The following is a 12,090-nucleotide window of genomic DNA, read 5'->3' as shown; positions in this document are numbered from 1 at the left end:
CTCTTTTCCTGGCTTCATTATGCCTGTGAAACTATATGAGAAAGATTCCTACAGTTCCTATTTATATGAAACAATAAACACAAATATAGGAAATGTAGAGACCTTCCTTTTGAGTCCTCCGAGATATTTTCTGTTCAGTACAGCACTGTTCTAGTTTTGCAGCAAAACGGAGGTATAAGCATGGCCACAATTTGGAGGAACTAGTCAGAAGATACATTACAAAACAAAGGTCCATAAAGCAGATCAGTTTTGAGTTACGAGGCTGGCATTCCACAAGCACACTGGGTTATAATTGCCTCATCTTTTCAGAGTCGTTATGTGTATGTGCATGCATACAAATCACAGGAAGGGGACTAAAGTCCATTCAAACTGAGTGTCTATATTCTTAAAGAGGTGGTGTGTGGAAACAGAACTCAGATGAATTCCAAGGATAAATAAAAACAGGCTGAAAAACAGGGATATAAAGGGGAACACCAAGTGCAGACCTCTGCATCTATGACTTCTCAAATGAAGTCATAAAGCCTCTTAACACTGCTAAGTACCATTTGCCAGATGGTGGAGAAAGTCTGAAGTGACTTCTGAGAACCTCAATCACGACTATAAGTGACTGCTAGCTACATAACAGACTAAGGACAGACTTGGTAACTATGTATTATGCAAGGGTAAATCACAAAGAAATAGAAGACATGCATAAGCTCTGTCAGTTCATGAACCAGAGTGCTTCAGTAAGCTTTCCTGCATATTGTTCACACAATAATGTAATTGTTTTATTTGTTGTTGTTATACTTTTTAATTGGTCAAAGAGAGGCTCCTCCATATGAAATGTAGGTATGAGCAAATGGGATATTTATTTCTTTGCCACATTAAGAAGCTTTAAAACACAAAATAACCCCACAGGCCTGACTCTGGAAGCATATATGGCACATCATCACTGCTACAAGAAGTACTTTTTCATGTAAAAAGCAAGAGTGTCAATAAACATTTGAAAGTAACTGGAGGTGTATCTTGCAGGTCAGATAATTTATGCTTTCAGAGGCTACAGTCCAAACCTTCCTGGCCATTCCAAAATGCTGCAGAAAGTATTTACGAAGCTATGGTGAAAAGCTCTACAGAACCGGCTCAGAAGGAAAGCTTTGAGTCAGCTTTTGCATGTGAGATAGTGACATCCAGTGGTGAGTTTCATTAACTGTCATGATCTCTGCCCCTGATGCACAAAAGTTACTTGTATTTTGCTGAAACATATTAAAATATTTAAAACATACTTAAAAACATTAAAATAGACAAATATACACAATATGTGGGTTCCCTTAACAGAGAAACATATTTTGATGCATTAATTATACAGACGGTGTGTTCATCTACAGAGAAAAATTACATTTCAGGTCTAATTTTTAATCAAGCTTACAATAAAAGCAAGCAAAAAATGTTTAGCTGTATTTAAAGAAATAGAACATTCCCTACATTACAGCCCTATTCTTTTCTATCTTGTTCACACAAAGAATCACTACTCCTCTTTGTCCTGACATTTCCAGTTCCTATAAAAAACAGAGTTCAAGATTAGAGCTTATGGTTCTTGAAATCTGCAAAGCAATTCCCCATACACTCTTCCTCCATTTAGGATTCACAGCCACAGCAGATCACCATCTAACATGGCCTTTCTGGAGTAGATCCCTTCTTTTAAGATCCAGCAGTAAGACTGTCCTTCAAAGTTCTTTATTTAGAATACACACAAGGATGCAGGAGACCTCAATTTACTGTCCGTCCATGTCTTTGGGAGATAGGTGTTTTTTATGGGAAATAGGGATGTCCAGAACACGTTTCTACTAAGCTAGCAAATACTGCTGAGGAACAGATGTTCAAATTCCCTTATTGGATCTGTTCCATTTTGTCTAGAATAATGAGATTCATTGAACCAAAAAGAAGTGAAAATACACTAAAAGCTAAGGATATGGCATTTCAGTGGATGTGGAAAAAAGAGGGAATTTGAAGTTCTTTCTTGGAACCTCATCTCATCTTAGTTATTACTTTTCCATAGGGAACAAGGCCAACTTCAAACTCCAGGAAGTCTGCCAACTAAATTCCACTAATCTATCTTTTCACAGATTTAGATGAAACAAAACTACTTTCTACTATGGTAAAGTTGCCAGGTTAATATTACTTTCTCCCTTTTAATGTTTTTCCACGCTGGCTGCCACCGTGTGCTGTTGTGGAAAGACACGTTAAGGAAGGCTGAAGATGAGTCACTGCCTGCAAGACACACAGAACCAGGAACAAATCAACTCTGTCTCCTACTCTCCAAAGGATCCAACTGAGCAACTACCAGCTTTTCTGCACGCTCCAAACTGAAATAAACAGGCTCTTTCAAAAGCAGCCTAAATTCAGGTCTAAATTAAAGGCAAAGGTATTCCACCAGCCCTAAACATTTGGCTCTTATTGACTTAGACATACAAAATTCTAAATAGGAAAAACAGTCTCTAAATTCATGATGTAATTATTTTGGTTTGTCAGTAACTAGGCCCTTACATTATGTTACCGCACTATCACTTCATAAATCCAGACACATAATGATGAAAAGCCACGCTATACTTAATACTGAAGGTTTCTCTTATGGTTAAAAAGACACCTACTTTTTTTTTTTTTTTTTTTTTAAACTTAGCTCTTAAACTTAGTGTTTCTTAGGCAGGGTTAGCTAGAGGACAACTCAGATGAAAGTTTGAGTCTTTCTGAAATGTACAAAGTGGGAATGTTTTTCTGACAAACATATATATATATGGAAACCCCATTTCTGTGTATGAAAACTTCTTATCTAAGTTACATTTACTTATAGTTTCAGTAGTCAGGGAAGGTTTAAAACCACCAAGCTTACAGTTTGAAGTATACATTTTGAGATGTCCATCCTTTAAAAAAAACCCTGATATAATTTTGGCATTTGGAGCTGTTTATACGTTCACTCAGCAATACCTTAGAAGACAAGAAAAACCCACCACGTTGCTACTTGGTTTAGAAAGTATTATCTGCCTCCTAGCTGATACATTCTGTCAGTGGTATCAGAAATCAACAGATAATATACAGCTCAAATGGATTTTTACTTGCTAATTAAAAATAAAATGCCTGCCACTCACAGTCTAGGGTTCTTCATTCTTCAACTTTGTTAAAGGGCTGTAATGCCCTGGGATCTTGTATTAAAGGGCAAAATTACTCTGGTAATCCAACACAAAATGAAATACTGCCAGAAAGGTCAACTACACTGAGAGGAAGAAGAAAAAAATTTAAGCAAGCATAAGATTTTTTAAATTTCATTTGGGATCCCCAAAGGTAGAGAGAATTTCTCATAAATCTTGTGCCAAGCAAGAATAACACAAAACTGGGCAATACAGAAAAAGTAATTTCTGTTATCTTGTCTATGTTACGCTAGAAAGGACCATTTTAATTGCTCCATCTCACCATTTTCACATACTTACAGAAGAGGGAATTTTCATTTCTTCCAACCTCACACACAAGAAAGACAAAATACTGAACTGTTTGGGGAAAGTTTGCCTTGGATGTACTAAATAAGGCACATTGTTTTCCATTGCAAGAGACTTGCTGCTTAGCTGCGCCAAGCCACCTCATTTACCGTGAATCAGATTCAAACATGCTGCGAAGCCAAAGGCTATTGATAACAGGTGGCACCTCAGTATGATGAGGTACTACAGCTTTACGTGGGTGAAACAAACAGTTGTGCATTGATATTGTTGCTGAACACTTCACAAGAGGAAAGTCAGAAGCACATTTGTGTGGTCATGCTTAGTGCCATGTATGAAAAATAGTGTATCTCTCCCCATCAAATCTTAAAAGCGAAATTGAACTTTTCTAAACCAGCCTGGGAGGACTACAGCTACATCTATAAAAGAAGCCTGTTCCTTGGTCCATCTTGCAGCCATCTGGATAGATTCTATTCACTCCTTCAAAACAGAGATGGCTCCCAAAAGGTACAGGACATCTACCAGACCACTAGAGATGTTTTCACGGACAAGTGACAGTTGACACTGCCCACCATTGCACTGAGAGTCTGAACAGAATGGATGATTATGGGAGAATATAGCAAGCCTGCATTTATTTGGTTTGCTAATATAAAGTAGCCCAGCTGTCTGTAATTCTTGATAGAGCAAAGAACAAGGAGAGCCATGCTAAGTTAATCCATGGGAAAGGTAAAGAAATGGATCCCAGACTAACTCTGCACTGCCCTTCAACAATGCTGGGAAGCCCTCCAGAAAGAGTTTCACTCTCTCCCTAAAGAGGGGACTCGCAAACTGTGTATGCATATGCATCTGCTTATCTCCCTCGGGTCCGTATTTCCGCTGTTGTGAAGACTATTTGAGCATTTAAAATTAATTTCACAAATACTTACTTAGCTGAAAAACTTACTAGTGTTCTGCATTTTTGTACCAAATTCTTCTTCAGATTAGTCTAAGGTCAATTTTGTAGAACATCTTTCCTATGTTTCAAATGACATCTATTTTAGACAGATGTTTAGGTCTCCACACAAAGGTTTAACTGCTTCCAGATACAACTTTCACTAAATATCTATGGACAGTCTTCCATTGTGTCCATTCCTGCCCCCTCAAATTTCCTTAATCCAATAAAAACAGGTTACTCTGAGCAAAATTGAAGTCATCTTCATTTTTACTAGTGTTATTTTTTTTAATAAGTAACTGAAAATTAAAAGTAAAGCAGAGAAAAAATAGCATCACATAGAACATTATAAAGTTTCTCCTCTTCCTTTCTGTTATACAAATAAGCAAAAACTATCAAAATTTAATCCAGTTTTAAGAAAAGATATTTATCTAGCAGCATTAAAATCATGAAATGTAAATTGAAAAAATGCAGAGATTGTTTTGAATTACTTACACAAATTAAGCACAAGATTTTACCAAACTGGGAATTTTTATAAGAAAAAAGAAAGAAAAAATCTGATTAAAAATTAATACATATTAACACCATTTAAGATATAGGGGATAATTTTATTTATAAAATCCTATTGGTGCACAATACACATAGGAAGTATGAAACTTGATTTATAAAGAAGTGAAATGCTTCATAGAAGCATGGATTCCTGAGGTGTTCTGAACACAATCCCTCATTTACTGGAATTCACAACACTGCTTCAAGTGGCTTAAGCAGGAGAAGACGGGATACTTGATAAATACACAGTTAGGACATATTTAAACACACAGTTAAGACATATTTAAAAAAACAGGCAAATGGAGAGAGACTGAAGATTGCGTCTCACCAATACTAATAGTATTGGTCACGGTGGAAAACTGTCTTACATTGAAGGGCACAAGGACCTGTTAAGGCAGGGTTTCGTTTCTCAATTTCACAGCCAATTCAAATGTATTGTAGATACCTGCTTTCTCCTCATTGTCCATGCTCACAGGTTCAAAGTCCTCTTGACATCAGACTCAAAAACATTGCTGTTTCAGGGTAAACATACAGAAGGCCTGATTACCTGGACAAGTATTATTACAATTTAAAAAAAAAAAAAGTGTTAGGCGCTTTCACTTCTTTTTCTCTTTTTCTGCTTTCACTCTCTGCTGTAGTGTCTTCAGTTCGGTCATTACATTCAAAGTTCTGTAAACCCAAGTGACCTGAAAAGTAAATAAATTATAAAATATAACTAATCTCCATACATTTACTTATCAATTTAATGAAAGCATCCATATAAATGAACACATACATACCACAATTATAATAGTATTCATCAGTAGTGGTGCTGAAAATACAAGTGAAATAAACATTCCTCTTGAATCGAAGTATTGGTATTTAGAAAACAGCCTGAAAGAAATAAAATAAAGAAAAAAAGAGGAAGCTTTATTCCATGTAATATTCAGTTCAGATAACATTAGACTTTCACGCTAACATGGACACTGTACAGATTATCCTACTTGGGATCCCCAAGCACAGACCAACATTCTACTGTGTTAAGTCAGAACAAAGAGACAGTCAATACAATATTTATTACAATACCAGTCTTTATTTTCTTCAAAGTTTTACTGCACAAAACCTAAATAAAACAACCATAGATTAACTTACCAACATGACTACAATAGTACATATATTTGTGCATCAGAAATCAGGCTTATCCTGAAGTGTCTGAAATTACTTTCTCAGGTCTTTTGCTTACTCATATTAAAAAAGGTAACAGAAATAATAAATATAACAAAGCTGTAAGTTAGGTCGTGTATGCCTGAAGTGAAACATAAAGACTTACAATCAGATGCCTGCATAAAATAGCGTTAAACACAATTTCAAGTTACATCAGGGAAAGGGTAGTTCAGTGCTTATGAAAATAAGCCATCGGTTTAATTCTGGTACACAGTCTTAGTGAAACAGACAAATGCTTTTCATGCATATAACTGAGTGTATAAAATAGCAGTGACATTTTTGAGAAGTGGTACTTAACTTCAGCTTATTAAACATGAATAGGTATCAAAAACCCCCAAAACAAAAAAAGTAATCAAAGCTCACATCCTTTTCCCCTTAACCTTCTCACTCTGCTTTTCTCTTAGTTTGCTGACTAGTTAGTTTACAACCATCTATATAAACAGATTTTAAGCAGTACAATAAATACATGCTAGCTGTTAAAAATTGTCATTTCTTATAAGCTAAGTGATAACTATGTTGTACTGTATGGTTTTGTTCAAAAGCTTTATATTAATCAATGCAACAGACCCTCTGCCATCACATTCTATTGATGAGGCATGAGTGATTCTCTTTAGTGTTCTCTGGGAATAACATGAAAAAATATTTTTAGAAGAACATTCATTTAAATGCAAAAATGAAAGTGAAAACATTTACCTCCAATTCATGGCTGCTAGCTCATTTATATATTCAGCGCAGTACACTAAGCCCACTGTACAACAAAAGAAAAATGTCAGATTCAGTATTTCTTTAAAAATAAACTGCCATCAGTTCTGCCATCTATACTAAAGATGTATACATACCAGACATTAGAATTCCTTGATCCTCAGAAGATCAAATTACACATTTAATACTGAACTGCACAAAACCAATTCTGATTTAATGTCCCATATAGTTACCAAGAAGTATAAAGTGATCACAAAACATACCCACTATATTACAAACAAACATAAAATCCTGCTCATCTGAGCTTACAGAAAGAGTTCAGCATACAAATGAATTAAAAAAAAAAAAAAATCAGTATTTTTTCCAACAATCTTCTTAGTGACTGCTTCTAAGTTATGTCTGTAGAATGGAATGCCAGCACTCCCCCAAACTGGTATGAAATTAAGTTACCATTTATAGATGTTATGGTGTCACACTGCTATATCCAACACTACTATCTGGAGTTAGGGTACTAATTATATATAAGCATTTTGGTAAAATACAAACTTTGTTTCAACAGGTGCATAGCAGAGCAGTCTGCTGCAACCAGGTGAAAACTATCATATTCTTACTCAACAATTACATGCAATATGAAGCCATCAAGACAGTAAGAAAATTCAGTGCAATCGTATGTTTAACAGAAAAGCCATTTAACTACAAAATTTTAAGTTTGTCCTTTTATCCTTTTCCACAAGAAACAAAGCAAATAAACCAGATTCAGTAGCTGAAGATGACCTGAACAAGGCAATTAAATAACTAATCTGGTGATATGAAGGAGTGCTATCTTGTTTTGCCATCATCTGGCTCACGTCTGCTTGCTACTGCACAGTATAAATATACCTATAGCTGCTCAGCTGCCAAGGCAAACCAATGTGATAATTTCATAATTTCTTCAGTTACTTCTGACTATCTACAATACAAAGTTATTTATATTGCAGATATATCAAAAGTGATTCAGTTTTTCAGGTACAAACAAGGCTTGGACTCAATATGGATATTTTTATGCACTCTTGTTAACAGCAAGTTTACATCACGCCTGGGCTAGAAATGATCAGTTCCACTGCATTTTCCAATGACCTTGGCATTCAAACTACTGTTAGTGACCCTGGAGATACTTTAGATAAGGAGTCTAAAGTAAACAGCATGTCATTGGAAATTCTGAATGTCTAATATTAATTTAAGAAAGAACAGCCTGTATTCTTATAGGGAACTTACAGGCCTAATGTGTGATAAACAGGGCATTGTTATTTTGCCCTCTGTAGATCATTTTAAACTCTGCAGCTACAAGTGGCTGTACAGAAATTACTAAGATTTCTAGATTCCTTCTTGGGGGTACTTAATTCTATTGGAACCTTAGTGTCAGCTGAGTTAAGTTACTTCCAGTTTTGAGGAATATGTAATTCCTCTCCCAACTTGAGTAGTTCACTAAAAGGTATTTCAAAATAAGTCAACATAGTCTTCAAGTGGCTTTTTGACTGCAAATCTCTTTAAATTGCTCATTCTTCCTCCACTATCCTGCATGCATGAGAGAACTGAGGTGCTGTGTAAAAAAACCCAACTCACCAGAAAAATCCAACCCATAGCTAGAACTAAGGTACTGCTCGTAATACATGGATCTAACCCAAATCCATGCCATCTTAATTAAACCAAATACCCTCTGCAAAGCTACTACAACTCTGGCCAGCCAGCCATAAAACCACAGCTTTGGCTAGGCATGGCCACTGTGATTCTCAGGCTGAAGTCTGATAAACCCTGAGGTAACACAAGCTGTTACTGCAATGTACCAAACCAGTCTTGCTCTTCTTTGTGCCATTATCACAGTGATGACGAACCTGCTGCAGAAACGAATCCAGCTGAAAGCTGACTGTGTTTACTGAACTGCAGCATTGGAATAAGGCTGGCTCTCAGCCGATTTCTTCTCTCCTCCAGCACAGCAACAATTCCTTGGGAAGCTGTGATACACACAGCATTTACCATGTGGAAACCTTACTTATCCCAGATCCTCACTAAGGCCAGAGTTTTAAGTCACTTCTTCATACAGTCTGGGAAACCAACTAAATATATAAGTATAGGTCATAACAGCTTCTATAACAATTTATCATATACAGACACATGCACTACTACAAGAGAAATACTAATTTGCATGCACTTTATCCGCTGCAAAGTACAGAACCGTGCGCCGTGCACGTACATGAACAAAACTGCTATCACTAAGAGACCAAAGGAAGCTATTTGAGAGTACGAGCAGCCTGAACAACGCACACGCCCTTTATCACCCGCACGCGAGCTCACGGAAGCGTGACTGCACCACTCACCCATGCAGAGGAAGTGCCCTATTTGCACCCGGTAGTGCTGGAAAGAGATGCAGGTCAGGAGGAAACAGAGGACGTGGAAAACCGCCAGCCCCAGCAGCCACGGCTCGGACCAGTCCGTCTTCTACGGACAAAATGAAAGGAGGTTAGGCTATCGCAGAAGTGCCACCAGGCACCTAGAGCAAGCAGCTTTCCTCCTCCCGCACCGAAACGGCAACCGATTTCAGTCACGGATTGCGCCCACCGGCCCGCCCCGTGCCAAGCTGGGGAAGGAGCCAGCTCCGCGCGTTCCCTCTGCACCTCGGCGGCTGGTGCCTCCCGCTCTCTCCCCGGGCCGGCAGACAGCTCTGCCCCGTCCCCCTCCTCACCGCCAGGATGGCAGACAGCCCCGGCGGGCTGCTCAGGAGCTGCTCCATGGCGGCAGCGGCGTCGCTGCTGGCTTCTCGCGAGACTTCGATGGCCGCCGGTTCCCTGCCCCGCGGCAGCAGCAGCCTGGAGGAGTTGGTCGGCAAGGAGGGCTCGGCCGCTCCCCGTAGGGCAACGGAGGGCAAGGCAGGTGTTTTTCTTGCGCAGGTGATACTTCCAGCACCGCCCTCATCCCCTCAGGGGGGCAAGTCCTGTATTTGGGGGGACGAGCAAAGGAGGCTCTCCATACCCCAGTGGCTGCCTCCCCTGAGGGTAACGCCAAGTCAGAACCGCCTCTCTTGCCTCTGTGACTGAAACTGCGTGCCTCAGAACTAACCCTGCCTTTGCAGACACGGGGCAAAGAAGCTCCAGTTACATTTTTAGCATTTAATACTGAAGTTAGGAAGCTGGTGGGAGTATTTTTTGTCACGATCTGCTCAGTGGAGTCAGGCTGGTGCCGGGGCGTTCAGGGCGCTGGGATCGGTGGCCCAGCGTTGGTGTTGGCTTCGGTCTTCTCCTGGCAACGCTTGGTGTCTGGCTTCAGCTGCTTTAGGGGTGGAAGTGCAGGAAAAAGGGAGTTTTAAGCCCAGATGGAAATTTCTGACAAAAAAACCCAGTTGACCATTCCATGCAGGAACTTAAGTGAAAAATACAATTTTTTTTCCAAATAAAAAAAAAAAATGAATTACTGTACAATGGAAAGTGAATAAGACATTTTAAAGGTTAAACCTCTCATTTATAACTCCTTTCACTAAACACATGTACATCTGGAAGAACTCACCACTCTGAAAGCCCTGTCACTCTTCAATAGAGACATCAAGCTCAGATTCATCAACTAAGCCAGGAGATTTAATGAATCTTAATTGGATTAGCTATGTCAAGCAAACCTTACTGTCGTACTGTAGCTCCCCATTCTGCTTTCATGAAATTATTTTTTCTGACCCTCTGGCTTTTTTTTCAAAATGTTTGGAAGTCCATGTATAAGTAAATATTACAAATACGTTTTTCATTTAGTCTGCCATATAGTACATTACAGGCCATCACTGTGAACTACTGTCTTTTTACTTCTGCAATTCAGTGTGAGATACTTGAAACTGAGGATGCATTTCTATGTTTTGATTTAAGTTTTTGGTAATCTTTTTTTCTCAACAACAATAATATCTGGAAGCCAGTCAAGGGTTTTACTTAAAGCATTGTAAAATTAAGTAGGGTGATGCAAAGGTGGTCATTTCTACTACCATTCTGCTGTTAATTTTGAGACTGGAGGAAAAAAAGATGTTTAAATTCCACATTGTAGATTGGGAAATAAGGCTGGAAGAAATCCAGCTGTCGTTTGGAAAGTCTTAATGGCTAATGTAACAAATAAAATGGGTTTGGATTTTTGTAAATGAGGAATCGGTTTCTTGTAATTGCTCAGTAACTGACTACAGTAACCATCTGCAATAGGTGAAGGTAGGGCTTCAGCAAATGAAGGATATAGTAGCTACTTTATGAGCAGAATATGCTGGTCAGTGGTAAATCGGTGATGCAGATAAGCTGGGTGGATAGGAAATTTGTGACTTATTATGGCTACAACACACCATATTAAAAAATTCATGTAGTTTTACTGTGAGCCACTGTAGCAGCAGTGGAAACTTTCTTATAGGGAAATAGGAGTTGCTGCTTTAAGGTTGACTAGGATAAAGTCAATAATGCTGTTTGTCAGCAGGTGGTAGCAGATACATAAGTATTACCGGATATTTTGCATGGTATAGGTTATCTTTCATATATTTTTAGTGGAGAATAAAATGTGAAACAGAAGATACTTAAAAGGTAACAAACAGATACATGACTCTGTCACAGGGAAAAACCTGTGTATTTGTTCTTTTACAGCTTCTTCAGAAAGCCAGTATGCTGCATTTAGATCTGAGTTTTAAATATACTTTACTAACCAGAAATACACAATACCAATGATATATATAAATATTTCTGTTCTTGTTACTGTAAGTAACTTAAGTAGTTTCTAAAACTCAGTCTCAGTTTTCTGTTGTAAGATTCAGATTCCTATGTAATTTCTTTCCACACTACAGTATTATCCGAGTAGTTGGATGAAAGATCAAAAAAAAAAGTAGATTCATAAAAGGATTTTTTTCCCTTTTAACAACCAAAAATCTTCATTTGCTTTACATAGGAAAGGATCTGAAATCACACATTTATCTTAAGTTTAGGATGCTGAAAAGCCAAGCTGGGTGGTAAAAAAACTACTTACGATAGGCAATCCCAAACTTACATGCTAAATGATATTTCTAGTGGTAGCCCTAGATGTTCACTGGCGATCTTATGGCACTGTACTAGAGACCACTTGGAAGTGTCTGTTATACTTGCTGCTGAGGGAAATGCAGCTCAGAATCTCCAAGAGAATAGAAAAGAACATTTGTTTTTGAAGTCCCCTACAAGTAGGGTAAATGCTTAATTTCTTTTATTTTATATGATGAGTCTTTGAATT

At 38.1% G+C, this 12,090-nt stretch overlaps 1 protein-coding gene across 1 annotated transcript; it reads right to left on the bottom strand.

Annotated features, from left to right (window-relative positions):
• Positions 1–856: 856 nt before the first annotated feature.
• Positions 857–9,977, bottom strand: LOC129200229 (transmembrane protein 18-like). The gene is made up of 5 exons (XM_054811565.1): positions 9,569–9,977; positions 9,204–9,324; positions 6,841–6,895; positions 5,724–5,817; positions 857–5,630 (listed from the first exon to the last, which is right to left on the bottom strand). The coding sequence occupies exons 1-5, from the start codon at positions 9,614–9,616 to the stop codon at positions 5,541–5,543; spliced, it is 408 nt and encodes a 135-aa protein (XP_054667540.1). The 5' UTR covers positions 9,617–9,977; the 3' UTR covers positions 857–5,540.
• Between the last annotated feature and the right edge of the window lie 2,113 nt (positions 9,978–12,090).

The sequence above is a fragment of the Grus americana genome, unplaced genomic scaffold, assembly GCF_028858705.1.
Source record: "Grus americana isolate bGruAme1 unplaced genomic scaffold, bGruAme1.mat H_13, whole genome shotgun sequence".
NCBI classification, from domain to species: domain Eukaryota; kingdom Metazoa; phylum Chordata; class Aves; order Gruiformes; family Gruidae; genus Grus; species Grus americana.
The sequence above is the reverse complement of the archived record's forward strand: the minus strand, read 5'-3'. Positions and strand labels throughout refer to the sequence as shown.

Bases quoted from the DNA above. Each gene is read 5' to 3' on its own strand.
- LOC129200229 (XM_054811565.1), bottom strand. From the start codon at position 9,616: ATGGAGCAGCTCCTGAGCAGCCCGCCGGGGCTGTCTGCCATCCTGGCG. The intron at 9,325-9,568 runs GTGAGGAGGGGG...TTTTGTCCGTAG, and splicing joins GGCTGTCTGCCATCCTGGCG to AAGACGGACTGGTCCGAGCC. The intron at 5,631-5,723 runs GTATGTATGTGT...TTTACTTTTCAG, and splicing joins TGAATACTATTATAATTGTG to GTCACTTGGGTTTACAGAAC.